General features: G+C 39.3%; 1 protein-coding gene across 2 annotated transcripts in view; it reads left to right on the top strand.

Moving 5' to 3' along the window:
• The first annotated feature begins 526 nt into the window (after positions 1-526).
• The window catches only part of DIAPH3 (diaphanous related formin 3), a 496,891-nt gene continuing 469,738 nt past the window's right edge, over positions 527-27,679 (top strand). Inside the window, exon 1 of one of the 2 annotated variants that reach the window (XM_050766531.1) lies at positions 527-920. In XM_050766531.1, the coding sequence (XP_050622488.1) occupies positions 741-920 (180 nt within the window). In that variant the 5' untranslated portion in view covers positions 527-740. The remainder of the gene's footprint in view (positions 921-27,679) is intronic. The other variant, XM_050766532.1, reaches the window with a different exon arrangement.

The raw sequence follows: 27,679 nt of genomic DNA, 5'->3' as shown, positions 1-27,679 counted from the left end.
TTAATTGTGTTACAGTTTGCGAACCAGATGAGACTGTGAGCTCCTGAAGGGCTCAGCTTAGCCTAGCTCTGTCTGATTTTGGGTGGACCCCTCTGCCACCTCAGAGCGAGCACTTAGGCAGGAAATATGTCCAGAAGGCTTCCTTTTGGAGCGTCGTGGGCCCCGTCGTTTTGTCCTGCCTAGTACCCCTTCCAGCACCGTACCCAGTCCCATAACTACTTTTTCCAGCCCCAGACGTGCAAGGAGAGGGCTAGCAGATGGTTTTATATTCCAGCGCTGCTCAAATGGTGGCGCAGGGCCTGTCTCGCCCGCCTTCCAGTTCTGCTGGAACCCTATTTCCAAATCCAAAGAAATCCAGCCCGATGACTTCCTCCACGGTCCCCGGCCTTTCTCCAAATCTGACGCCACTCTGCGCCCTTAAGGTGAGCGGCCTGAACCGCCAGAAGGGTTGAGTGGCGGCATTGACAGGCAGCATGGCCAATCATGTTTCGCGACGCCCGGAAGGGGCGGTACCTCAGCGTGTCACTGATCCGGCGGCGCGGGATTGGCCAGTCCGGGCCAACACGGGTGGCGGGAGTTTTCGGATGTGTTGGCTGCGGCCCCGACTTCAGCGGTTGGGCTAGGCTGTGCTGACTGGGTGACGGACCCCGGGAGACAAACCCGTTGCCGATCCCTCAGCTCCCCACTTGCAGCTTGCTGAGTGGCCACCTTCTTTCCGGTCCCCAGAGCTGCGGGGAAAGATGGAACGGCACCGGCCGCGGCTGCACCACTCTACCCAAGGCTCAGCCTCTGGGACTCCCTACCCTTCCTCAGCCTCACTCCGCGGCTGCCGGGAAAGCAAGATGCCGGGCAGGAAGGGCCCCCAACGCCCTCCGCCACCCGGTGGCCCCGAGGAGCCTGGGGAGAAGCGCCCCAAATTTGTAAGTATCGCCTGGAGCTAGGGTGGGGCCGCTCCCGTCCCGCCGTAGGGCTGACTGCCGAGGGTGGGCCCACAAGAACTTGGGGACCAAATTTTATTCTAGAGATCCCGAGGTGCCAGTCATCATAGATTGACAACGACCGGGTCTAGTTGTAGCTGGATCCTGTGACAAATGCCCAGATCTTTGTGTTGCCCCCAAATTTCTTAGGGCTGATGTGAAAAGCAGTTCAAATGTCTATATGCATTGACGTCATCTAGGTGGACAATGCATTTTTTAAGTCGAACTTCTCCCTTCTTCCCTAGTGTAAGAAGGTATAAGATATATCAAAGTGAACTTTTAGGTGACAGCATTTTTTTTTTCTGCTTATTATTTTAATCTAATACGAACTTTTAATTACATATAAGAAATTTTAAGGTGGATATAATTTTCCAAGTTGAAACAGCTCGTTTTAAAACTTGGCGGGTGATGTGGTCACTACTAAAGAATGTTTTGCTTAGCTTGGAAAGAATTCTAAGTATTTGGAACTTGCTATTCTGGTTTGCTTGTCTTTAACACTTAAGGAAAGTGTCATGATTAGCACCTTGTCTTTTCGTTGGTGTCAACTAGTGAAAGTATAGGCAGTGATGATTATTTTGGGGGGTGTGTGTGTAAATAAATCACATAGAGGATTGATAGATTTGGGATGAGTCCAACAGAATTGAAATTTCACATTTACCACTCCACCATTTTCCTAGGAATATGGAAAAACTACGTGTGTGTGTGTGTGTGATAGTACAGTATTTGTCTTATGTGGGCAAGTAAAAATTGTGAGAAATTTAATTCATGATTCGCAAATTAAGGGAATAATGGTTTGTGAACCAGTTGCTAACTATAACATTTAGTTAAAAATAATAGTTGAATAAGACTGAGAACCCATATTCTGATACATGAGATATATCAGAATACTGAAAATGAGGAACAGTGTAGATTAGTTATGCCAAATTAAGTATCAAAATGGTCATAGGAATAGTGAAATTTTGCAGAAGGATCAAATACGGACTTGATCATTATCCTGACAGATCTGAAGAATGAATAGGACAGAGTTAACTTCCCAATGAAAGATTTTTGCCTCATGTGAGAAGAATCTTCTAAGGCAATGACTTTTCTTCCTTTTATAGTCTACTCTCTGGGTTAATAATCATATTTTATTTTGTTTTAACTTCTGTGGTCCAGAATACAAGGTGTTATTTTCTGTGACTCATTCCCAGCAAGGAGGTCATGAAAACAGGATCTAAATTAATATTTATGTTAAGTTTCATTGAAGGATTTGATCATTTGGTTTCTAGTCTCTGTGCTGTTTTTCATTCTTATGTATGTCACATTGACCATCTCAGCATGCCATTTGTTAAAAGGGTTCTCATAAAGATGAAATGACATCTAAAAGATAGCACTCTTAAGCTGTAAAGGTAAAAAACACATCTAAAACACGGTGTTTTGGGGCAGGAGTCTGATTTGAATCATGACTTCCAATTAATTTAGAAGTAATTTGGACTCTTCTTTGAAGCTAATTTAGATTCTTGCTTATATGGTAACTTCTTTAGTTATATCTTCCAGTTCATTAATTTTGTTGTCAGCTATGTCTAATCTGCTGCTTTTCTGAATATTTGATTTTAGCAATTATTTTTTATTTTAATAAGTTCCATTTGCTTATTTTTCAAATCTGCCTGGGCATTCTTGATAGTCCTTTGTTTCTTATTCATTTATTTCTTTAGACATTTCCTACTTGGTTGTTCTTATTCTTTATTTGACAGTTCTGCTATTTGCAATCTGGGCAATCTACATTGACTCAAATTCATGATGCCTTGCTCTCTTTCGTGTGCTTGTTTATCTTTGTAAGATCATTGCTTTATCTTCACCTATAAGATTCCGGGGATGCTTTTCTTTGGAGAGAGTTTGAGTTTGTCTACCAGGAGCCTGGGCATGCTACTGATTTTGGACCACCTTCCTGTTGAACTGGAAATCTTAAGATGGACAGAAGTTCCAGGCACAGCTCTACTCTGTTCCTGTCCTAAAGCTCAGTATCCCAGTCTCAAGGCTGCTTCCTGAGCAGCTCTTCCCAATTTGCCTACCTTTCACTGCTCTGGATTGCATACCAGGAACTCTTGTTTTTTGGATGGAGAGGGATCTTTGAGACCATCAAAGGTCCCAGCAATGCCTCAGAAAGTAATTGTACTTGCAGGTGTCAAGTCAGTCACTGTTCTTGCAGATCTCATGTCAGTTCTTGGCTTTTTCTTGATTGGATGAAGTGACATTATCCTAAATCTTTTCAGGTCACCCAGTCATTATCCGAGCCTGGGACAGCTACTTTTGATTGGAACAAGTAATATAGGTTGGTGATGTGATGGATAGGAATAATTTAGGTGGCTAGTGTTTTGCACACTTCTGCAAAGCAGCAAGCAAGTAGTGGAATGGAGTGGTAAACTGGTCACTCCCTTCTGTCTTAGTGTAAGAAAGCAGGAGCTCTGGTACTTGCTGAAATCTTGTTTTACTTTGAGTCCTGATAAAGTAGGCAAACAAATTCTTGTTTTCTACTAAATGTATAGTTGCAGGCTTCACGTAACTTGCGAGTTGGGTAAAAGAGTTTGTAGCATAGATATCTGTTCCCATAAATAAGTATAAATAGTAGAAATTAGTCTATTGTAATTGTATGATACTTTGGCTGTGCCATGAATCAATTGACTTTGGGCTGCTTGTGAATTAACCAACATGGTCTCATTTGAAAATATCTTAAGCCGTGAGCATTGAGATGGTAGGGATAGCTACTGGGGCATAGAAGAGAGATGGAGGAGGCTGAGAGGACAGGGCAAGTATCTGGGTGGAGACTTTGTGAAAGCAGATAAAATTCCGTAGGAATTAAACTTGGAACCTGCCCTAGGCCACCCTCTTAATACCTGGACCCGAGACCTATATCCTTTGTAGAACAGAACAGTTGTCCTACAGATTGTGGAAAGCCTTTCAGTAATACCTGTTTCTCATTGCTCTTAGCAACACACAGGTAGTGGTGGCAGAGCAAGACATGTGGCTTTTAGGAGAAGTGTCCATCTCCAGGATGTAGGTCAGTCCATTCAAAGGGAGCCTGTAAATTGGTGGTCCAAGTTGATGAAGGAATTGGTTTTAATTAGGAGAGTCCTCTAAAAGTTCTTACAGACTTCAGTTTAAATCATCTAATCGTTTCCATCGAATAGATTGGTAATTATTGATTGATTATGTCATTGTAGTACTTTCAGTTTTGGTTTTGAGATTTTTCTTTTTCCTTTCCTTTTTTTTTTTTTGAGACGGAGTCTGGCTCTGTCGCCTAGGCTGGAGTGCAGTGGAGCGATCTCGGCTCACTGCAAGCTCCGCCTACCGGGTTCACGCCATTCTCCTGCCTCAGCCTCCCGAGTAGCTGGGACTACAGGCGCCCCCTACCACGCCCGGCTAATTTTTTTTTTTTTTGTATTTTAGTAGAGACGGGGTTTCACCGTGTTAGCCAGGATGGTCTTCATCTCCTGACTTCGTGATCCGCCGGCCTTGGCCTCCCAAAGTGCTGGGATTACAGGTGTGAGCCACCGCGCCCGGCAGGTTTTGAGATTTTTCATCTTGTCCTTTAATTTCTGTATATTTACCAGTTAACTTTTCTGAGTGAGCCAAGCACTGTTCTAGGTATGTTATAATTATCAACTCCTTTAATTCTTAGAAGAATCTTATGAGGTAGGTAGTGTTATTAACCTGGTTTGCCATAGGAGTAAACCAAGGTATACAGAGATTAAGCTGCCTAAAATCACACAGCTGCCAGTTCATGAGGCTGAGATTTGAACCTAGGCATGCTGGCTTCAGAGTATACATTCCTTTTTTTTTTTTGAGATGGAGTCTCGCCCAGACAGGAGTGCAGTGGCACAATCTTGGCTCATTGCAACCTCCACCTCCTGGGTTCAAGCGATTCTCCTGCCTCAGCCTTCTAGTAACTAGGATTACAGGCATGCGTCACCATGCCTGGCTAATTTTGTATTTTTAGTAGAGAAGGGGCTTCACCATGTTGGCCAGGCTAGTTTTGAACTCCCGACCTCAAGTGATCCACCTGCTTCGGCCTCCCAAAGTGCTGGGATTACGGGCGTGAGCCACTGCCCCTGGCTTCATCACTGTCCTGAATTCTCTCCAGTAGCTGTTGGGAACTTTACCGCTTCTTTTCTCATCCAGGAACCATTAGCAATAATTAGTGATGCCCTTAATGAATATATAATATGAGTATAGAATTGATTTTCTGATTATAGGCAGGCTGCGAGGTGAGAAGATTTACAAGGTTGGAGAATTTTTGTTGATTGTACAGGTAGTAGGAATTTGAGTAGAGATGAAATCCCAGTAAGCTTGATGAGATTAGTGCATGTTTGCCAATTACTTTGGGTTATTTGGAAGCAGGTGTAGTAGGCTGAACAATGATCTTCCAAAAGATAGACACTCCTTAATCCCTGGAACCCGTGAATGTTACCTTATACGGCAAAACATGACTTTACAGGTTTTTTTTTTTTTTTTTTTTTTTTTTTTTTTTTTTTTTTAAAAGGGCCAGGCAGGAGCAACAATTAAACCCAATGTATGACTGTGCTGTGGTGTAACTTCTGACAGCAGGATGTCTGAAAGAGATACCGCTCTTTCTCTTCCAGCCCCTGAGAGACAGGGTATCTCATAGCCTCCAGCCTCCTGCCAGAAGGATGAGGAACCATCCTTCAGTGCTTGCCTGCCTGAGTTTGGGCTGCCACTCTTTGGAACTCCCTGCTCAGCTTCCCAGCCAGCCCAGATTGTGGAATGTGGCTGCTTCTACCCCGTTGGCTGGGGCAACCACAGGTGATTCAAGCAACCTCCACCTGGGCCTGTTGAACTCCACCAGGAGGCAGCCCCAAAGTTCCACACATCTGGACATCTGGGGCCTTGGACAGTGATAGGGTCAGCACATGGAGATTGAATCTATGTCTGAGGTGGATACACATTAACTTAGCTCACAAGCTTAATAAATAAACTGTAACCCAACTCATTAATGTATACAAGCCAGTGTGTGGCAGCCAAATCCTTCAAGGCATGCAGGCCCCAGAACAAAGGGGATTAACAAAGAGCAGATGAAAACAATTCTAGCCAGTAAGCTAAAGGAGAAATCTGGGGAATTCTGAGAAAGATGTCTTTGCTCTGTAAAAAGGGACTAACAAAAATTTTGCATCCAGTATTGGCTGAGTGGCTCTCATTGGACCACAGCCTCTCACATGACAAAATTATAAAAAGCAACTATTAAAACATTGGAGAGTGATCAAAAGACATGGCTATTGGAGTCAATACTTGGAAGAACGGACTAGCACTGGATAAGTTTGTCATTTTTTGCAGCTTTTTGCATAGGGGAAGCCCCTAATCAGGTTCATGATGGGTGGTTAAAACTATAATATAAGCCCACAGTTGTACTGGCATAAGAAACCAGAGGGCAGAGTTCTGGTGACCATATAGCTGATAAATGAGGAGGAAGTCCTAGAAAGGAGAAGGAGCCACAAATGGGTAGCCCCAGATTCTGTGTGTAGACTCCTCAAATTTCTGAACCCCATATGTATGGGACAGACTCCAAGCAGCACAGGTAGGGCTAACATATCTGAACTAAGATTTCAGGTCCCATCCAGCAGATGGGACAGTATGTGCAGTTTGAGAGTTAAGCCAAGTTAACTGCCTGCTAAAACAAACACAAAACACAATACTTCTCAGAAGAATAGAAGGAATTCAGAGTCCCGACACCATACATTCACAATGTTCAGGATACAGTGCAAAGGTACTTGACATTAGGAAAAAACAGGAAAATGTGACCCACACAAACAAGAAAAAGGAATCAGTGGAGACCAACCTCAAGATAACTCAGTTGTAAACATTAATAGACAAGGATTTTAAAGCAGTGGTATAACCATATTTAAGAATATAAATGAAATATGCTCACAATGAATGAAAAGATAGGAAACCTCAGCAGAGAAACAGAAACTTTAAAAAGACCACAGTGGAAATTCTAGCATTGAAAAATACAACATCTAAAAGAAAAAGGCTAACAAGAAGCAATAGCCCATTTTTTTGCCTTTGGCCATAGTCAGGATGTGATGCTTATTTTGGCATAGTCTTCTTCTGGTCATGAGGATAGTCAGCTGAGGACAAGGCCCATGTGCTGTGCTACATATGGAAGAGCAAGAATATAGGAAGGGACTGGGTACGGTGGCACATGCCTGTAATCCCAGCACTTTGGGAGGCCAAGGCAGGTGGATCACTTGAGGCCAGGAATTCGATGCCAGCCTGGCCAACATAGTGAAACCCCATCTCTACTAAAAATACCAAAATTAGTCAGGCGTGGTGGTGGGCACCTGTAATCCCACCTACTCGGGAGGCTGAGGCAGGAGAATTGCTTGAATCTGGGAGGCAAAGGTTGCAGTAAGACGAGATTGCGCCACTGCCCTCCAGCCTGGGTGACAGAGTGAGACTCCTCTGTCTCAAAACAAAACAAAACAAAACAACACAAAAATATATATATATATGAAGGATTTGGGTCTCTGAGCCACTATAGATTAGATTAACCTAGGAACTTACCTGCCAGCAGACATCTTGTACTGGTAGAAAAAGAAAATGCACTTATTCAAGCAACTTCTGTTTGGAGCTTATGATACTAATATGAGAAAGAAAGCATTGTTAGGGCTCAGAAAGTTATACCCCAAAATATGCCACTCTGGACTTCAAATTGAGAGAACTGGGGAGCCGGAAATGCAAGAAAGGGTCTTCTCTGAAGTTCCCCTATCTACCTAAAGGTTGTATCCTCCAGAAGATACTCAACTGTTGTGAATCCCTTTCTCAGACATCTCAACTCAAATAGTTGCATCCTGAAGGAAGACTAGAGTTGACACCACACCAAGCCCAGACAAACTTTGTCTCAGACTGTTGTCTCTTCTTTGGGCCCATTCATCCCCCCTAAAGATTATTTACTCATCCTGTAAATTGCCTTACATCCCCCACTTCCTTCTTCCCTATGAAGAAAGTATTTAAGCTTTAGCCATCTGGCCCTTCTTTGAGTTTCATACTTTGTTTGACTCCACACTTGCCACACTGGCACATAATACCTCTTTTCTCCTGTATGCCTTTTCTCCTGTTTTCTTTTTTAAAGGACTTTACACAGATGATTAAGGATTTTAAAATGAGGAGATTATTCTGGATTATCACAGTGGCCCCTAAATGCAAACACATGTATTGTTATTTGACCACAGAAGAGGAGAAGGTGTTGTGATTGCAGGGGCAGAGATTGGTAATGCAGCCATCTGAAGCTGGAAGAGTCAAGGAATGCTACTCCCCTAGAACTTCTAGAAGGAGAGCAGCCCACCTTCATTTTGGTGCAGTAAAACTGATTTGGGACTTCTGGCCTCTAGAACTGAGAGAATGAATTTCTGTTGTTTTAAGCTGCCAATTTGTGGTAATGTGTTAACACCTGCCATAGGAAATGAAGCTAGGTATAGTTACAAGGAGGACCATCAGATTCATTTAAATATCTCCTTTCACTTTATTTCAGAGGGTTTGTAATTTGGGAGGGCAGAAGATAACCAAATTACAAAAGAAAAATAAACTGTAACTGGAATAACAACCAAAACCTCCATTCATGTTTTGTCTACTCTATGATATTTATGGTTTCTGTAAAGCTGGGAAAAGATAGAGGTGATTTCTGAATGCTCTTTTTGGTTTTTTGAACTTGTTCCTTCATTGAATTCTCAGCTTAAGTGATGCTCTCAGTTGTCCTAGGGTTAAACTGTCAAGAATTTAGATACTGTTTTTAGTTGAAAGCTTTAGGCACCTAAATTTTATTCATGTCAGAATTCTACCTAACATACACCAGACATTGTAACCTTCAGAAGGAGGTAAAATCATTTTATTCAGGCTGCTCCTCTAAGAAATTTCTCTCAATTATACCAGCCTTTCTTTCCTTTCTATCCTTCTTAACAAAACAGAAAAACCCAGTTTTTTTTTTTTTTTTTTTTTTTTAAATAAATGATTTATCAAAAGAAGCCATATATGTTAAGTGGCTTTTTGGGGGATATATTTAGTTGCTGAAAGTAGATAACATATGGTGTTTAATACTCCTGGACCACTCTGGGTCTTTTCTTTGAGGGTAAAAAGGGGTAGAGGTAGGGATAGGGATGATTGTCTCAGATTTAGAACAAGGCTTAATTGCTTTTTTCAAAGACTCATGTCTTTAATTATGAAGCAAGCAAACTGACATACATTTATTACATGGTGAAATCTTGCATCTCATCTAGTCTATCTTGTAGCAATTGCTTCTGAACAGATGTTACCTGAAACACCTTTGTGCAGTTGGTGGAATGCTAAAATTTGTCATGCTTTTATTATTGTTGTCTTGAATTAACTCTACTTTATGACATAACTTTATTGCTGTGTCCTAGAATCTTTATATATTTATTGCCTTATAAATTGGATTTAAAATTGGCTTTTTATATAGAATGTAAATTAACATGTGTATAACTTGTTTATGCTTGCAGAATAATACAGGAAAAAACTGCTACGTATTACACTAATGTCATTGTCTTTAACTCAGCACATAGTATCCTCTAAACTAGGAATCAAATGAATGCTAAAGAATATGCTTATCCTTACACTCTTGCTTGTTTATCTCAGAAACTAATTTGACTTTTAGATCTATAAAATATAGATTAAGCATAACCTTTTACTTCATGGGATATTAAGGATCAAAGCATGGGCTTTCTTTGAACAGGATCTACAAAGGTAACTTTTCTCTCAGTAGCAGCAGGATGGCATTGAAATACCTTACCATTGGGAGTAATTTTTCTCAAATAGCAAATTGAATAGTCTTTATTAACTTAGGGGAAAATTTAGGAGTTTAAATAAGCTTTGGTCCTGAAACATTCATGTTACTAGTTACTTAGTGAAAAGTATTTGGAAATGCTTACCATAGATTTTATTCTTCAAAAGACCCACTGCTATCTTTTCTTACAGTTTTTTTGTAGAAGAAGCATTATGAGTAACATTTATGAGCAGTGACTTGAACCACTCTCAGGGGTTGAATCCCAGCAATATCACTTATTAGCTGTGTGAACTGAGCAATTACTTAACCTTTCTCTGTGCCTCCCCTTTCTCATGTGTAACATGGGGTTGTCATGAAGATTAAAAGTTATGTTTTGGGCCTGGAATAGTAGCTGGCTCATTGTAACCTCTATGTAAATATTTACCATTTACAGGATTGTTGTTTTTGTTATCATTAGTAGTAACAGTAATCATAGTACAATTTTTGCCTATACCTTAGGGCATTAGGAATACATTGGATATTTGAATAGCTTTCTAATGCTGGAAAACTTAATTGAACCAGGCTTTTTCCTCTTGGTGTGGTGGAGGCAGAGGCATTCTGTTCTTAGTTCTTATCCTGGCGTACCAGGTAACATTTGGATTGATGCAGGGTTCTGATCTGATGGCTGAATGGTCAGAGCAAGTTTCTGAAGCTTTCTTAGGGGCCTGTTCTTTATTTCTAAAATGGGGGTAATATGATGATGAAACTTGGGGTACAAATGTAACTTACAAAAAAACCTATAAAGGAAACAACTTCAAACTTAGGAAAAAAAATTCTTGTGATACTCCAATATGGACTTGAATGATAATAAAAATAATGTTACTAATATATGTACAGATAAAAAACTAAGTATAACTCTTTATGCTTATCACTTTTTACAGCTATAAAACTAAAACAGATTTACATCTATAATCCAAAACAAAACTATAAAACCCATAAAATTCAAATTAACGGCAACATTAATTTAATGCGATTGATGATGTTTTGCTGAAATTAAGTCATCATTATTGGATTTAATAGTGGAAAAATATGTGTATATTTTGCTGTTTTTCTTTCTATCAATTTGATTCTTGGGTGGAAATGGAATCCCAGATGCTGAGGAAGATATGTGTAGACTGAGGAGTTCACAGATAGCCTTACACTGTTAGTAGGGGCCTGTCATCAGACACCATTATCTTTTTCATAGTTCTTGGCTTGAGGCTGTAGATGAAGTTGTGAACTGTTATACACCTGTTTTTAAAAAGAAAATAGCCATAAATAAACATTTTTTAGTAAATGTTATGAAACTGTTGAAGCAGCAGAAAAAAATCAAAACTCTTATACTACCCCCTTCTATATTCATTTTTCTCTTGAAATCTAATTTTCCATACCTGTGGGTGCATAGTTCCCAGAATAGGGTGATTTTGGAATTATAAATAGGCTTTTGGAACTGAATTCTTCCTAAGTGGAAGAGCTTGTGAAAATCTGTTGTGTCATGATGTTGCTTGGCCCTCATTGGGTACCATATTGGTAGTAAATACAAAAGTATTTACAAAAGTAAAACCAAAAGTTCCTGACAGAACATGGTTATAGAGTGGGTCACTCACAATGTCCAGAATATGCTTACTTTAGTTCTAATGTTTAAGATGATCTTGAAAAAACGTAAGGCTTAAGTAGAATTTATGGAAGGCATCTGTAGACCAGTTTGGGGTACCCAGAGATGACTTGAGTCAAGAAATTAGATGTGTACCTGAACCAGGCAAATGTTTTTCACCTTAGTCCTTTGTTTAGTGATGAGATAAAAGTGATTAGTAAGTATTTATCAGTAGTGAAGGATGTATACAATGTGTTTCAAAACAGTTTGCTTCTAATAGTTTTTTTGGGTAAACAAGAAACTTGCAATCTTTAAAAAATATATTTTATATATGTGTCATACAAAAGAGGTGTAAAACATTGTATACTCACCAATAAGCTTAAAAAAATGAAATATCATAAATTCCATTGAAATGTTCATTTTCTCGCTTCCTATCTTTATCTCCTTTTAATCTTTACTTTTCATTTCCTGGGTTTATAGGGCTTTTTTTTTTTTTAATTCAATTTTGATTTTTTTAAATTCAATTTTGATTTTTTAGGGTTCCAGTTTATATATATATACACACACACACATATAAATGCACATATATACATATACACATACATACACATATATGTGTGTATATATATGTTGCTAATATATGTACAGATATAAAACTAAGTATAACTCTTTATGCCTATCACTTTTTACAGCTATAAAACTAAAACAGATTTACATCTACAATCCAAATATATATATAGATAGCTAGATAGCTAGGTAGATATATGTATCTTTCCCTAAAAGTAAATCTGTGAATGGAATTAATACTCCGTAGCTTTCTGATCTCTCCATCTTTGAGGACCATGGCAGATCTTAAATATTGGAAAGGAAGGGGGAGACTATCATTTAATGTATCAAATGTGAGTTCATTCTGCGTGCTGAGGGATTTGGGATATAACCAAGCAGCTGTGGTCTTAAGTATGCACCCTCTTGAGTTGAAGATGACTGAATACCTGTTCAGAGTACTGTAGTTCTCTCAAAGGAGTTATGGTGTAGAATTTCTTGAAGCCCTTAGTAAAAGCCCTTAGTGGATTAATTGTGATATTCATAATGCTGCATTTATTTGGTTAATTTTATTATGAAGTATCTTCCCAAGATATGGAGAATTTATCCCGTAATTGCTGCATTTTTTTCTGAGGTTGGCTGTTTATTTGGGTGTCATAAAATGAAACTTTGTAACATTCAGTTTTTAAATAAAAGATTTGCAAATTGGTGACATTAGTTATGGACTTTACTATAGAATTAAACTGTTTTTGTTTATTAAAACGTTTGATTGAATTCATTGCATAATGACAATTACAATTCTTTTTTAATGAAAAAATTGACAGCCTGGGAAATGAACATGAAAAATGGAGTGCATATAATCTGCATTGAGAAATTCAATGTGACGATTTCACTTCTTTATAAAAGGTGACGGTCTCCAATTAAAACCATGTTCTAACTCGACTCGGTCTCTTTTGAGGGTATAATTTTGCTCTTATTGTTATGTTATATTGAACCTGCTTGTAGTTACTTTATGCATGTGTTTGTAAGCTTTTGGAAGTCACTTTCTCTGTGGTGCCTGGTATAGACTTGTGCTTACAGTAGGAATCTGAATGTTTGGCTAATTGAAAATCGAAACAAAGTACTCTTGTAACTTTATATTTCCTGGTTCATTAACCCATTCATGATGAATTTGTTTAAATGTTATTAATATGCCCTAATTATTCATTTCTTTTTATAAAAGATCCTAGTGGTGGTGGGCAAGGGTATGTAAAGACTACCAGAAACATATGTGGGTTATTGAAGAACTTGGGCCTGGCATTGTGGCTCTGAAGTCCCACCCTTAAACTGTGATAAAAAGACTTGAGAGAGACTCAGACATGGCTATATATCCTTGGGCAAATTATCAATCTTTGTGCCTCTGTTTTCCCTTCTGTAAAATGGAAGTAATTAGTCTCTATGCTTATAGATTGTTGTGAAGATTAGTTGAGTTAACACGTTAACTCAACATGTTAGCTTAGGCACAGCACAATTAATATGTGGCAGTTATTATTAATAGGGAAGATCTCATCACTGTAGTGTTAAATTCTCAGTTGTTGACAACATTTTAACCTCTTCTTCTTGTTTCCTACTTCCTTTCTCCTCATAGCATTTTTTTTTTCCTGGGGGACACTGGCATTGTGTCCAGGGACTCAGCCATTCATTTCGGTGGGACACACACCGAAGGTTTGTTTGGTGCCTGGATATATTCCCTTCCTTTCTGTTTCATGTAGACCTACAGTCTCTTGACATTGCCTCTCTTTCTCTGTCTGCCTCCTGCTGTCAACATTTGCTCCACACTAAACCCACACTCCACAAAAGTAACCATGGAGCTCCCTTTGAACTGGGATGCCTTCAAACTCCTCGCTTCCTCACACCTCACATAAGGTAGAATATCAATAAATAATAGAACCTTTGGCCTCCTTGTTCAGTTGCCTCAGATCTCCAAACCTGGAGCAACCTGGCAGGCTTCTGTGGCTGAACTGGGTTCCTGCATCCTGGTGGAAACCACGCCCAGCTTTGTGAACTGATGCCCTTAGACATTGGGTATCTATGTGTCCTCAGTGCTGCTAGATAACAATCATCATCACAATAACTGCATTTGTTCAGCTCGTACAATGGGCTGGGCAGTGTTTCAATCTCTTATCCCTCACACAGTGCTTTGAAATGGGCACTCTCCCTACTGTTACTTTGCACATGATGGGGTTGACACAGAGAGAGGTTAACTGGGAATGGGGTATGATGGGTCCTGGCTTTTAACTCGCTCTTTGGTCATCTCCTTTTCCATTTCTCACAGCATTTATGCTAAACCTTTATCACTGTCTTTACCTTATCTATGGGCCTGATTCTTTTTTGTCCCAAATAGTTTTTTTCAATTGAAAAAGCGGCCGGGCATGGTGGTTCATGTCTATAATCCCAGCACTTTGTGAGGCTGAAGTATGTGGATTGCTTGAGTCCAGGAGTTCAAGACCACCCTGGGCAACATGGTGAAACCCCGTCTGTACAAAAAAAATACAAAAAAATTAGCCTGGCATGGTGGTGCATTTCTGTAGTCCCAGCTGCTTGGGAGTCTGAGGTGGGAGGATTGCTTGAACCTGGAAAGCTGTGGTTGCAGTGAGCCATGATTGTGTCACTGCACTCCAGTCTGGGAAACAGAGCGGGATCCTGTCTTAAAAAATAAATAAACTGAAAAACAACGTCTGTACTTCTTAAAAAGTCCAACAATGTAGGAGTACAAAGGGAAATTCCCTAAGCCTCCCTTCCATCCTAGACCACCAATTAAGGTACCCCCCACCACCCGCCATGATGACATTTATTATTTTTTCTTTTTTAATGTGAAAGAAAGTACCAGAGAAGTAAAGAAACAAAAGATGGCTACTCCATAGGGAGAGCAGCTCCAAGGGCTGCTGGTTAGCTTATTATTTTCTTTTATATCCTTTTTTTTTTGAGACAGTGTCTTACTCTGTTACCCAGGCTGGCATGCAGTGGTACAATCATGGCTCACTGCAGCCTCCACCTCTTGGACTCAAGCCATCCTCCCACCTCAGCTTCTGGAGTAGCTGGGACCACAGGCACGCTGCACTGCTTAGCTAATTTATTTATTTTTTGTAGAGACAGGGTGTCATCATGTTGTGGCTTGTCTTGAACTCTTGGGTTAAAGTAGTTCTTCTACCTCAACCTCTCGAAGTACTGGGATTGCCAATGTGAGCCACTGCACCTGGCTCTTTTGTATCATTCCAATGATATTCTGTGTATGTGTCAAGCACCCACTTTTTTCCCACATGGGAACATACCACAGCATTCACTTAAGGTCTTACAAATGATTACTTCTGTCTCTTAGCATGCCCCTTGATACCTGTTTCAGAGAAAGTTTTCCTAGAGCTTGCTGTAATTGTCTATATCTGCAACCATTCTTCATTGTTTCTCTTCCAATATCCACACAAGGAATATATTTTCCTGTTCAAGGTTAATCTCTTTACTGCTGTTTTTGACCCATCCACATTCTGTCAGGAAAGTTTTGCTCTTTACACGCTCCATCCTGTAATGATGCTGAAATGTTTACCATTGTGAAAAAAAAAGCAGAAGGAAAACCAAACAACCCCTTTCTTCAACTTTCCCTTGACCCTTTGTCTCTCTGAATACCATGCTCTGCTTCCTTCCTTTTTAGCCACTTTTTGTGAATCACTTGTTTTCATTTATTCAGTAAAGTTTTGAATGCCAGTTATACTGAGCATAGCACACAGGTAGATGCAATTTGGTCCTTGATTTCAAGAGGTTTATATTCAGTCTGGTATGGGGAAAGAGAGGTGTGAATCAATACATACGCTTCAGTGTTACTGGGGTGTTCATGTAGCATAATCTGTAAGAACACAGGCTGTGGAGTTCTTAAAGCTGTGGGCTTTTTTTTTTGAGTCAGGGTCTTGCTCTGTTGTCCAGGCAGATCAACTGCCAAACCCAGTGCTGATTTTTGTTTTAAGCCTCACCCTATATGACTTCTTCATTGTATTTGTACTAACCTTGCCCTCCTTGAAACCATGGTCTAACATGTTCTTCTCTTCTGATCTTTGGTTACTCCTTTCCCTACCCTTTAAAATGAGTGTTTCCAAGTAATCTCTTTTTCTCTTTTGACTTTATGCATGCTTCTAGTGTGAACTCATCCTTTTTTTTTTTTTTCTTTTACTACCACTTAGATTAGTGCTTTCTGAGATGATGGAAATGTTGTGTCCTGCCATGTTCAATTTGATAGTCACTAGCTATATGTGGCTTTTGAGCACTTGAATGTGGCTACTGTTACGAAAGAGCTGAATTTTTAATTTGTGTAATTTGAATTAAGTTGTGTTTAAATAGCTACATGTGGCTAATGGCTGGCATATTGGACAGCTCAGATTTAGAAGCTGATGACTTCCTAAACTCCATCTTTATTTTAGGATGCTCTTTTGAGCTTCTGTCCAAAATATTCAACCTTATTTTACATGGATGGCTTAGAGGTACCTCAAACTCACCGTATCTCAACTCGAATTTATCTGCTTTCTTATAAACTTCTTTCTTTTGTTTTCTTTTAGTCAGTGCCATCATTTTATCCTTGAATTTATTTTCAACTTCTTGATCTTTAACTTCCATATGCATTGGTTATTCAGTAACCTTGATTGTGCTTCCTGGATACTTATAGCACTTGCCTCTTCTCTTCTACTGTCCCTGACCTCATTTATCTTACCTTCTATCTCTCTGCTGGGTTATTGCAATAGCTTCCTAACTGATTTCCTTGGCTCTGGTTCTTGGGTCTACCCTGTTTCATCCACCATGTTGCTGCTATAATAGTTTTCTTTGGAACCCAAGTGTGATTATGGAACCTGCTTAAAACCCTTCAGTTTTTCTCCTACATCATCCACAACTTAAAGGCCAAGTAGCATGATCTTGTTCTTTAATGACTTTGTCGTTGCCCACATTTCTAGGTTGGATCCCCCAGTTTCCACCTGAAATTCCAGTCCCTCATCCACACAATTTACTTGTAGGTCCCTGCATGATTGCAATGTATTTCTACAAGCTAGACCTCCTGTCTGGAAAGCTTTTGCTCTCTGCTGGTTTGGTCCATTCCAGTGTCCTCTGTACATGCTTGAAGCAAATCTGGACCCTGAGGTGTTCCCTGGTATCTGTAAGCAGCTCTTCTGGAATGCTTAGATCAGTATCGGTTATAGCACTAATCTCACTGTCCTGTACCTTACTGATTGAAGTTTCTGTTAGCCTTACTTATCTGATAGATGTGCTGGAGAGGGGAAGGGGAGGCCTAAGAGAAAATTTTCCCTATTTGAGTCTCTAGTTCCAAACATGTACTAAGTAGACTGATGAACAAATTTACCTTTTTTTTTTTGGTCCCAATCTCCTATACTTAAGAACCTTGGCTGCTCAGTCTTCCAAAAATGGCTATATTTTCCAAATTACCTTTTCTCTGTAAACAGAAATTTGCACATGTTGAAGACACATGCTGAGAATTTTCCTATGGTATTCTTGGCCGCATTTTTTTTTTTTTCTAGTTCTCTTTCAACTGACAGACATTGGCCTACATTCAAGTTTAAAGGGACTACCTATGGCCTTGGAGGCTTCACCTGTGAGTCAGTGTTTCTTATAAACTACCTTCCAGTAACGTGATTTAACTTTTCGAGATATCATGGACATTTTATTCTGGCAAAGATGATGCACCTTTATAGCCTATGGAGCTACCCTCAATAAGTTTATGAGTGAAACAATATCAGTGATGACAGAAACAGGCATGTGAGAATTATCTTCACATCCTTGCGAGATCTGCAGTCCTTAGTAATTTTCACTAGATTATTAGGATCATTGGGTGCCTTCCCTTACCTGTGGCTGTCAGCTGCTGACTTCCTGCAACCCTTGTTGCCTTTTTAAATGAGTGTGTTTGAATGGTGCGATAATCAACCTAAAACTATTGTACTTTTTAAAGTCCTATACAAATATGCTTGAATCATTGCTGAAGTCTCCTTTGGCATTGTTGGAAGATTTCCAAGGACAGTTAGACTGCAGTTGCTTGAGCCTGTGGCTGGACTACAGAAATTGGTGTGTTCATAACCAAAGTGCAATATAGAATGTAATGTGTTAGGATTTCACTGTATTGCATATGGCACAGTGCAAATTAGGTACAGTATTGGGCCGCTCTGTGTCAAATCCCATTCTAGAATTTATCTCTCCAAATTCCCCACATTGCTTTGGATGACAAGTGCAAAGGAAAGCATTAAGGAGATGAATCTGTGTTTTTCAGTATGTTTAGCTCTGGCAGGCAGTTACTAATGTTATATTATTTTTTGAATCACCAAAAAGGGAAAATAAGTGACCCAGCTTATTTCTTTTTCCTCTAGAACTTATTGGATGGTAAACGTCTTCAGGGCAGGTACCATATTTTATAGATCTTTATGACCCAGCCCTCACCTGGTGGCCTGGTAACTTAGATGTGCAGTAACTATATCCTGTTCGGTTAATATTTCTGAAAGAAATGTAAAATGTAACCTACATCTTATGCATAGTACTGGAACTGCGTGTAAAACCTGGAATTGTGCTCTTCATTTTTCAGATGCTAATTTTATAAATATGTAATCATCTTTTTGATTCCTTTTAAGAGATAAAACAATTTATAGGGTATAATAAAAAGTAGTATTAAATTATGCAGGAAAACTTAATGGTAATTCAGTTATTTAGAAAAAGTTCCACCGTTATCAATGATTTAAGAAATTAAATTTTCTTTAGCTGTTGTATTATAATTCCTGAGAAGCATTTTTTAGCGACATGTTGGAACGTGGATAGTTTTGGCTTATGCTTCAGTCTGAATTGGGAGGGTATGGTTTATAAGGTTTGTAATATATACCACGGCTTTAAAAGTCTATAAATGAGAAATAAAAAAGCTTTTCATTTCTATTATATATTTGAGAGCAACTTAAAAAAAAAGAGAGGAAACACCCTAGCAAATCATGTGTTCTTATTAGTGTTAGTCGATTGACAGAATTGCAACCCCCCTCTATGCCCATTTATCTCTGAGGTTTTAAGATATGGTTTTGTAGTCAGTGTTGTTGTTATCATTTAGTAATCATCCAATTGGAATTATGCTCTTTTTTCTTGTTGAGATTTCATTTTTGAATTCTTTGCTTCATAAATAATTCAGAAACTGCTTCAGCAGCTGGCTGTGCCATCATAGTTCTGGGGACTGAGGGAAAGGAAGGAGAATGAGGCTGGATTTTTGACTCATTCCCAGCCTAGGCACTCACCAACCCTTATAAGTCACTTCTGTGCTATTCAATTTCCTGTTCGCTAAGATGGGGATAATAGTAAATGTTTAGGGTTGCTGGGTATACTAGTAATTGCGAAGTGCCCAGTAAGTTGTAGTAGTAGTGATAAAGTGGGCTATATCATATGGGTACTTAGGGACCCATTTAGCAATTTTGGGTTCTGTCTCAAAGGCTCAGTTAAAGGTCTAAAGGAACAGATCCCTATACAATATCTACTTTAATCCTGAAAAGAGGAATTGTAAAGATACGTAAGACTAGCACCTGGAATCAAGCTGGCCCTCATGAAGGACTGGAACCAGGAACTAAAAGCTGACAGCTTTTCTCATTCTCTCTCCCTTTCTCAGGCCATCCAGCGTCTCTGCTTCTCACTAGGCATGGCTCCACTGTTGGTTGTCTGCATTGTGTGGCTTCCACTGCTTTGATCTTCACACAGCCAAGCCTAGAACCTCATAATTCCAGATAGACATATATGTCCTTGGTGCATGCAAGAGTAGAGCCTGATTTTCATCTCTGAATTCCAATTCCAGAATTCTGGGAAAATGGAGATTTGATTGGCTCTGCTTGGGTTTATATTCTGTCTTGTGTTTAGCTGTGGCCAGGGCTGGCTTACAAGGAACAGTGAAGACTGGTGAGCCTACCTCAATGGCACAGGCATTCTCAGAGAAGAGATGGTGTGCAGGAGGCAGATACACTCATATGCGTCTACCTTGTTTACATGTGGGGATCTTTGGAGATTCCTTGATGACAGTCTTGATACTGAAAGACTGAGTCTAAAATAGTTTGCCTAGTTTTAGTCGTTTGTATCCTGGTTGCACATTAGAGTTACCTGGGGGATCTTTAAAATTATCCGTGGCAGGCAGCCTTTCACGTGTTGTCATATTTCTTTGGGGCTCAAATATGGGGGTTGAGAAATCTACGCAGTGGCAGTTTCCTAATGCCATCCCCAGAGCCAGCATGTCGCCAGGGCCTCAGGAGACTCACAGTCAGCTGGATGAATGAGATGTGAGGTAGACAGATCGAGTAGGTACTGCAGATAAAAATTTAGAGTAAGGGTGGATCAACCTTCATTATTATAGAGAAATGATCTCATTTCCATCCTCCCACAGCTCCATCTTTGGGTATTGATTCATTTGGCCTGGGATATTACATAGGCATCTGTATTGGGAAAAGAACACAAACTTTCAGGTGATTCTCATATGTAGTCAGGTTGATAACCACTGCCTAAAATGTTCCCTGCACCATGGTAGGGCTGGGGATTCAAAGTTGAGGGGAACATAGTACCTGCCACATGCAAACAGAAGAGGAGGTATAAACACAAACTGCAAGACAGACCATGGTCAGGGACCCGACGGAATTGTAAACAAAAGGGCCTTGGGAGGATGGAAATGAGATCATTTCTCCATAATAATGAAAGTTGATCCACCCTTACTCTAAATTTTTATCTGCGATCTGTTTACCTCACATCTCATTCATCCAGCTGACTGTGAGTCTCCTGAGGCCCTGGCAACATGCTGGCTCTGTGGATGGCATTAGGAAACCGCCACTGCGTAGATTTCTCAACCCCCATATTTGAGCCCCAAAGAAATATGACAACACGTGAAAGGCCCCAGAGGGCAGTCCAACATAACTGACAGCCAGCAAAACAGAGCTGCTGGTAAAGTGACCGTGACAAAAATCAAGCCGACAGGAGAGGCAGTTCACATTTAAAATGGATTCAGATGGATTACAGACTTGTTACAGGGCCCTAGAGGAGAAGACTGTTGGGAGTATCCTTGGGGAGAATGATTAAGAGCTGAACCCAGGTGATGCCTATATGGATCTTACTGTGAAGGGAGCGGCATAACATAGGTCAAAGTGTCTGAACCTCAGGTGTAGTATTTTGTGTACTATGGCCTTTTCTATTAAGTCTCCTACCAACCCTATGGGGAAGATGCTTGCTTGCCTCATGGCACAGTTAAGAAATTCAGGCTCAGAGGGTTTAAGTGCCCAAGATCACACAGATGATTGGTATCAGAGCTGGATTCTAATCCAGGTGAGTTTTATCCCAGAGCCCAGTCTGTTCACCTCTGCTCAGTACTGCTCTATTGTGCCACAGCGCAAGGCAGGACGTAAAATTCCCACCAGAGGCATGCTTGATGTGGGTAAACTTAGAGAACCTTCCTGAATCAGGCAGCATTTGAAAGGTGAGCCAGGTATTGAGAGGGAGAGGACTGCAGTAGTGTCTTGGTCAAGGCCCGGAAATAAACAGAAACCAAGGTAGGCTGGTTTAAGGTGGGGATTATTTAGGAAAGTATTAAAAGAGAAAGTCTGGCCAGATGAGATGGCTCACACCTGTAATCCCAGCATTTTGGAAGGCTGAGGCAGAAGGATCACTTGAAGCTAAGAGTTCAAGACCAGTCTGGGCAACATAGTGGGACCACCGTCTGTACCAAAAAAAAAAAAAAAAAAGAAAAAATGTGGAGCATGGTGGTGTGCTCCTGTAATCGTAGCTACTTGGGAGACTGATTGCTTGAGCTCACTAGTTCGAGACTGCAGTGAGCTATGATCACTCCATTGCATTCCAGCTTGGGCGACACAGCAAGACCCTGTCTCTTTAAAAAAAAAAAAAAAAAAAAAAAAAAAGAAAGGAAAAGGGCATATTGGAGATGCTGAGGTAAATCAGAGATTATTAACTGCAGGAAGGAAGAGTCCCTGATCGTAGGTGCTGTAGGAGGGGCAACCATGGCTGGTGCTGGGCTGTCTGCAAGGGTTCTTGTTACGTGGACTCACACACGTATGGACCACATTACCATCTGAGTTTAGACCTCTTGGGGGGACTCCTTCGGGTTGGTGCTCAAACTTCCGAATTGTCCTCAGATTTATGTTTAAATGGTTGTAAATACTGTTTTTCTTACCTTCTTTTCTCTAGACATGCTTAACTGGTCCCTCTACCCCCTGGACTAATTCCATATTAAAAAAAATAGTTGATAGAATTAACTGAGTTTTTCCAAAAATTGCCTGTATTGGCTTTACAGTGCTTTGAGAGTATTTCTAATACCTTCTGGTAAATGACTCGTGGAAGCATAACCAAGCCACTTAAAGGGCCCTCAAGTAAATAATGATTATTTGAGTACAGACCTTCCTCTCTGCCTTCAGTAATTTGTATATTATGCTGATCTGATTATTATTTACTGTGTAAGTTGATTACTTACATTTGTATACTTAAAAAATATTTGTGATTATTCAGTTAGAAAAGTAAAAGCCCATGTCTTTGAAATGGTCTGGGACTGATCTGCCTCCTTCCCTCTCACTGACTTCATTTTGTGCTTTTGGAGCCAGCAAGCTCTCTTGTTTCTTGAACATCAGGCATACTCCTCCTGACAGCCTTGTTATGGCTGTTCTTTCTGTTGGAAACACTCCCCTGCCCATCCACACCTTAGCCCACTGGCAACTTTGCTCAAACACCACTTTGTCAATGAGGCCTATGCCTGCCTCAGTTCCCCATGTTTAAAATTGCAACCTGCAAACCCTCTTGGCTTACGCTACTTTTTATTTTTATCAGAGCATTCATCACCTTCTAACATCTTAAATAAGTAATTTGCTTATTGTCTGTTTCCCCAATAAAGATAAGTTCCTTTAGGGCAAAAATTTTTGTTTTATTTATTGATCTCTCCCTTGTCAAGAATATAGCAATATTTAATTAACAGTTGTTGCATGAATGATTGTTTTAGGAATCTCTCATTCTGTTAGAAGAGCAAATTCTACATTCCAAGTTTTACCTGAATTATGGCTAAAATTTTATTTGCCTTTAGTTTTAGATCGTTGCTATAATGCTTGCCTCTTAATTAGCATGTATTTAAGCATATGTGATTAGCAGGTGGAGACTCCGCCTTTTCTTCCAATCACCATTGAATACCTTGTTATGATGCATTTTGGTTATTGGTTTATCTTGTTTTTTTAGTTATAAGCTCATACGGGGAGAGACTGGGTCTTCATATTTAATGTGTCTCACACATGTTGTTGGCCTAATTATATTGTCTAGTAGAAAAAAACTAGAATTATGAGACTATGTCTTGCTTAAAATCTTGATCTTTTATTTTATTTCTTATATTTCAGCATCTTGACCTTATTTACATTAAGGAATTATCTAGTAAGTGGTATTTACCCTAACTTTCTCAAGGTGGCATGATATCATTTACATTTACAATAAAGAAAAATGATAGATTTCTTTTAACTCTGCCATTAATAAGTGTCATAAAGTAGAAAAATAAAGCAAAGTCAATATATTATTGTTGCCACAGAAATTGAATTTGTGTCAAAAGGATTTGTGCTTGTGATGTAGTGATTCGTATATTTTTCTTGGAATTAAGTCTGTAGCAGGTGACAACATCAATAATTCACAGAACCAAGAAGCTTTTTGAGATTGGTTAATTTATATATGTGAATTAGAAAACAAATGAATAATGAGCTTAATATATTCTGACATACTTGAAAATATGCATTAAAAACTAGCCTATTAAAAAGTCTGTGCACATAATATTTATTAGATGTTTTTTAGATTTTCATTTTTTCTTTTTCTAATACATACCTTTTTATTTGAAAAGGAACAATCTATATTTTCTGCTCAATCTGAAAAGTATTATCCATAGTAATTTAAAAAAAACTTTCTGTATTGAAAATAAATATGCTTATTGTAGATAGTTGGGAAAATACATGAAGATATGAAAAAACCCCCACAAATCCCATAATCCAGATGTATAAAATTACCTGTGATTCCTGTTTTATATTTTCCATATATATGTATATTAATGATGTTGGAATTATGTTACATATGCAATTTTAAATGCACTTTTTTTCAGGTACCATTTTATTGTAAACATTTTTCCATGTCATTACAGTCCATATTGGTAGGACTGTGATTTATTTAATCTTTCCTATGTTTGGGGAAATGTCAGGCTGATTACAGTTCTAGCTATTTAAAGTAATGCTGTAATGATACATATTTGTATATAAACTTTTGATTCCATTTCTTAATTCCCAAGTATAGATTCTAGAAGTAGAATTATTAGGTTAAAGTGTGAACATGGAATTTGTTTTACCAAATTGTTTCCTAAAATGATTTAACCAAATTTCCTTTCTTTATGGTGATGCTGAAATATAAACGAAATCTTTCTCAAATATATGTGAAAGAATAGGTGATGCTCTGTTAGTCTCAGGAACATCCAATCTAAATTTGTGTTGTGGACAAGATGTCTAGGACGCTAAGCCACTCTCAGAAGTAATTTAGTAGTTGGGATAAGCTTCAATGTGATTCTGGGAGTTCTGCGATCAGTCTAATTCTCGGTATAGCCAATACTGTAAATGCTTTTCAGCCTTCTCCAGACAGTGAAAAAGGTCTTGGATTCTCATAACCTAGAACTGAACCTACTTGTAAAGTGGTTCAGAGGTTCGATTTGCTTTTCCCTGGACATGTTGCAAAAGCGTTTTTGATCTGGTAGTATAGGTGAAAAGAACTGGAATAGATGAAGAGACATCTTAAAATAAGTACAAAAGCTGTGTTACTAAATTAGCCATTATATTTTTCCTTTTACCCCCACATTGAATGAGTTCATTCAAGGGAAAAGAATATTGGAGTTATGTTAGAATGAAAAATGACTTGTTAGGTACCTAGCCTCTGTAGGGTGCAATCTAGTTCAGAGTTCCAAGCCACAATATGATAACTGTTTTTTTCTAGAGAGACAGTTCTTTCCTAGCAGGTATGTTGCCTCCTTAAACCTTGTGTTCTCAGAGAAATGAATCTTTTCACTTCTATGGACACTTGAATCATGCCTCCTCCTGAAAGCTGATCTCTCTTGTTGGCCCTTCTTTCACGATGGAGAATTTGAGGGGCAGGGAGTTCTGGATACTTGAGTGCATGACAGTAGAGAAGCCTTGGATAATGAGTAATACATGGTATGTTTGTTTTTCTGAGGTTGGCAGAATTGCAGTTTTGAATAAATGAGCAGATTAAAAGAGGCTGGAGAGCGTTTCCTAATTCTCACCAGTTCCTAACATCTCCCCTTTCACTTTTTTCCACCTTGGACTGAAAAAACATGTGAACTTAAAAGTTTTTCTTTGTAGTATCAAAGAGCCAGCTCTACTCTTGTCCTCAGTGCTATGAAAGCTTCAGTGTTATTTTTGGACCTTTCTTAGATGTTAAATCTGGAGCCCTTGAAGAATAATATTTTCACATCTATGTGTGTTGTGTAGTTGCCAGGGAGATGATCCATAGATAGACTCTGTAGGTGTGTTCAGTGTCATGGCTGGTAGGAATATTACTTTAAATTTTCATAGTCTTTATAATTGGTGTTGACGTTAAGATAAACACAGGTGTGTGGACTAGAAATGTTATTAGATTGAAGTACATATTCATAAATTATTGATGGAAAGGAATAATCTGGACTTCAAAACAAAAATGGGAGCAACATCTCAATCTATTATCAGCCATAGATTATGATTAAGAGAAGACTGATCTTTTCTTTTTTCCCTTAAGATATCCTCCCCTCCCCTCCCCTCCCCTCCCTCCCTCCCTTCCTTCCTGTTAGTAACCTGTGATTTATTCATTTTATCAAGCAAATGGTGTCATGTCATAGTCTGATATAATGAACAATTTTTAACACTTAGGTACTAAGTTTATGTTTGAGACTGAATGATTTGTACCTTAGACTAAGCATTTAAATAAATGATGCAATTGGTAATTAATCCTACATACCAGAGATTGTTGAATTATCTTAAAACAGTACTAATCGATACTTTTCACTTCATGGCAGTAAGGCCTGTCCCAACTCTATCAGCTCCCTGTCTTCACTTCTTTGAAATCCTCTTGTACTTCTTATCTGTACCCTTCATGTGGCTTGTTTCAGGTATGTCCAGTTTTTAAAGTGAGCTACATGATGAGAAATTCATATGTGTGCAGGCTGAGGGAATGTTTAATGGCTGATAGTGGTGGAGTATGGAGTAGAGTTTCTCATGTGGTCCTGGGCATGCTGCCACTTCATTACAGGCATGACTCCTTAAACATGTGCGTTCCCAGGTCCCACCTTAGACTTACTGAATAAGAATATTGGTAGACTGAGGCCCTATAATCTAGCTTTTCAAAGAAAGCCTTGGTGTGATTCTTATGCATGCCAAATGAACAAAAACCTGGAAAAACCAGCTGGTCCAGAGGATTTAGCTTATGAAAATTGTGTCTGAGTCTGTAATCTTACAAGTTTTCCTCTTGTTGGTAATCCCTCATAACCCACTTAAATGATGTAAATTTTTGGCCAAGTGTGGTGGCTCACTCCTGTAATCCCAGCACTTTGGGAGGCTGAGGTTGGAGGATCGCCTGAGGTCAGGATTTCGAGACTAGCCTGGCCAACATGGTGAAACCCTGTTTCCACTAAAAATACAAAAATTAGCCGGACATGGCAGCGCACGCCTGTGGTCCCAGCTACTCGAGAGGCTGAGGCAGGAGCATCACTTGAACCTGAGATCAAGTGCACCACTGCACTCCAGCCTGGGCGACCGAGTGAGACTGTGTCTTAAAAAAAAAAAAAGTCAATTTTAATGGAATTAAACTGTGTCAGCCAAAGATTATTTAAAAATACTACCACATATTTAGTTCTTATAATAATAAATTGATGCAAGCCTACTGGCTTGAATCTGATGGTGGCTGTCATATTCCTAATGATATCATTGGACAGATCCTTTGCTCCATTGGCTTGTAGTTCAGATGTGCTAACCGATGAAAGAAAACATAAAATTTGCGAAAAGTCTTGGGCTACAGCTTGGAATCTTTTTCACTGTGTGGACCTCCTGGGTTTGTCTATTGCTTTGTGTACTACAATTTATCTGTCTTTGTTACTTGTAAACTAAGTTAGTGGGGAAACTATTTCATATGCCTCTTGATATTCACAGCATTTAGCACAGTTCTCTGAAAGCTCTAAATCCATTTTTTGACAGCATGCACTATCTTCAATAAAAGTTTTGATGCATTGCTTAAATGGGAATATGGAGACCGATGTTCTGTGTTTCTACTTTTTTTCCCCCCGACTCCTATGTTCTTTTGAAGAAAAATCTATAAAGGCTTTTTTTCCTCTTTCAATTCCAGAGTGACCCTCTTGACCATTCATCCTAGGAACTGTCATTAACAGAAAACATTGTTACCCATCTGTATGTGGTTCTCCTTACTTTTTAGGGAGAAAATAGAAATAGTAAGTTGAGAAACATAGGACCATAGGAAGAAAGATGAGTTTTTAGCTTAGGAAAAGAGTCCTCATGTTCTTTAATATCACACCTTAACCAATAACCACTAGTCCTCTGGATAGAACTGTTTATAATTTAATATCATGAGTTTTATTTGATTTCAGTGCCATAAAACATTAATAACACCTATAGAGTCATAGGCCGGGTAGGTAATATACATAGAGGTCACAAAGTTACATTTAGA

This window comes from Macaca thibetana, chromosome 17 (genome assembly GCF_024542745.1).
Source record: "Macaca thibetana thibetana isolate TM-01 chromosome 17, ASM2454274v1, whole genome shotgun sequence".
In the NCBI taxonomy this organism is placed as follows: domain Eukaryota; kingdom Metazoa; phylum Chordata; class Mammalia; order Primates; family Cercopithecidae; genus Macaca; species Macaca thibetana.
This window is presented reverse-complemented; position numbering and strand designations above follow the sequence as displayed.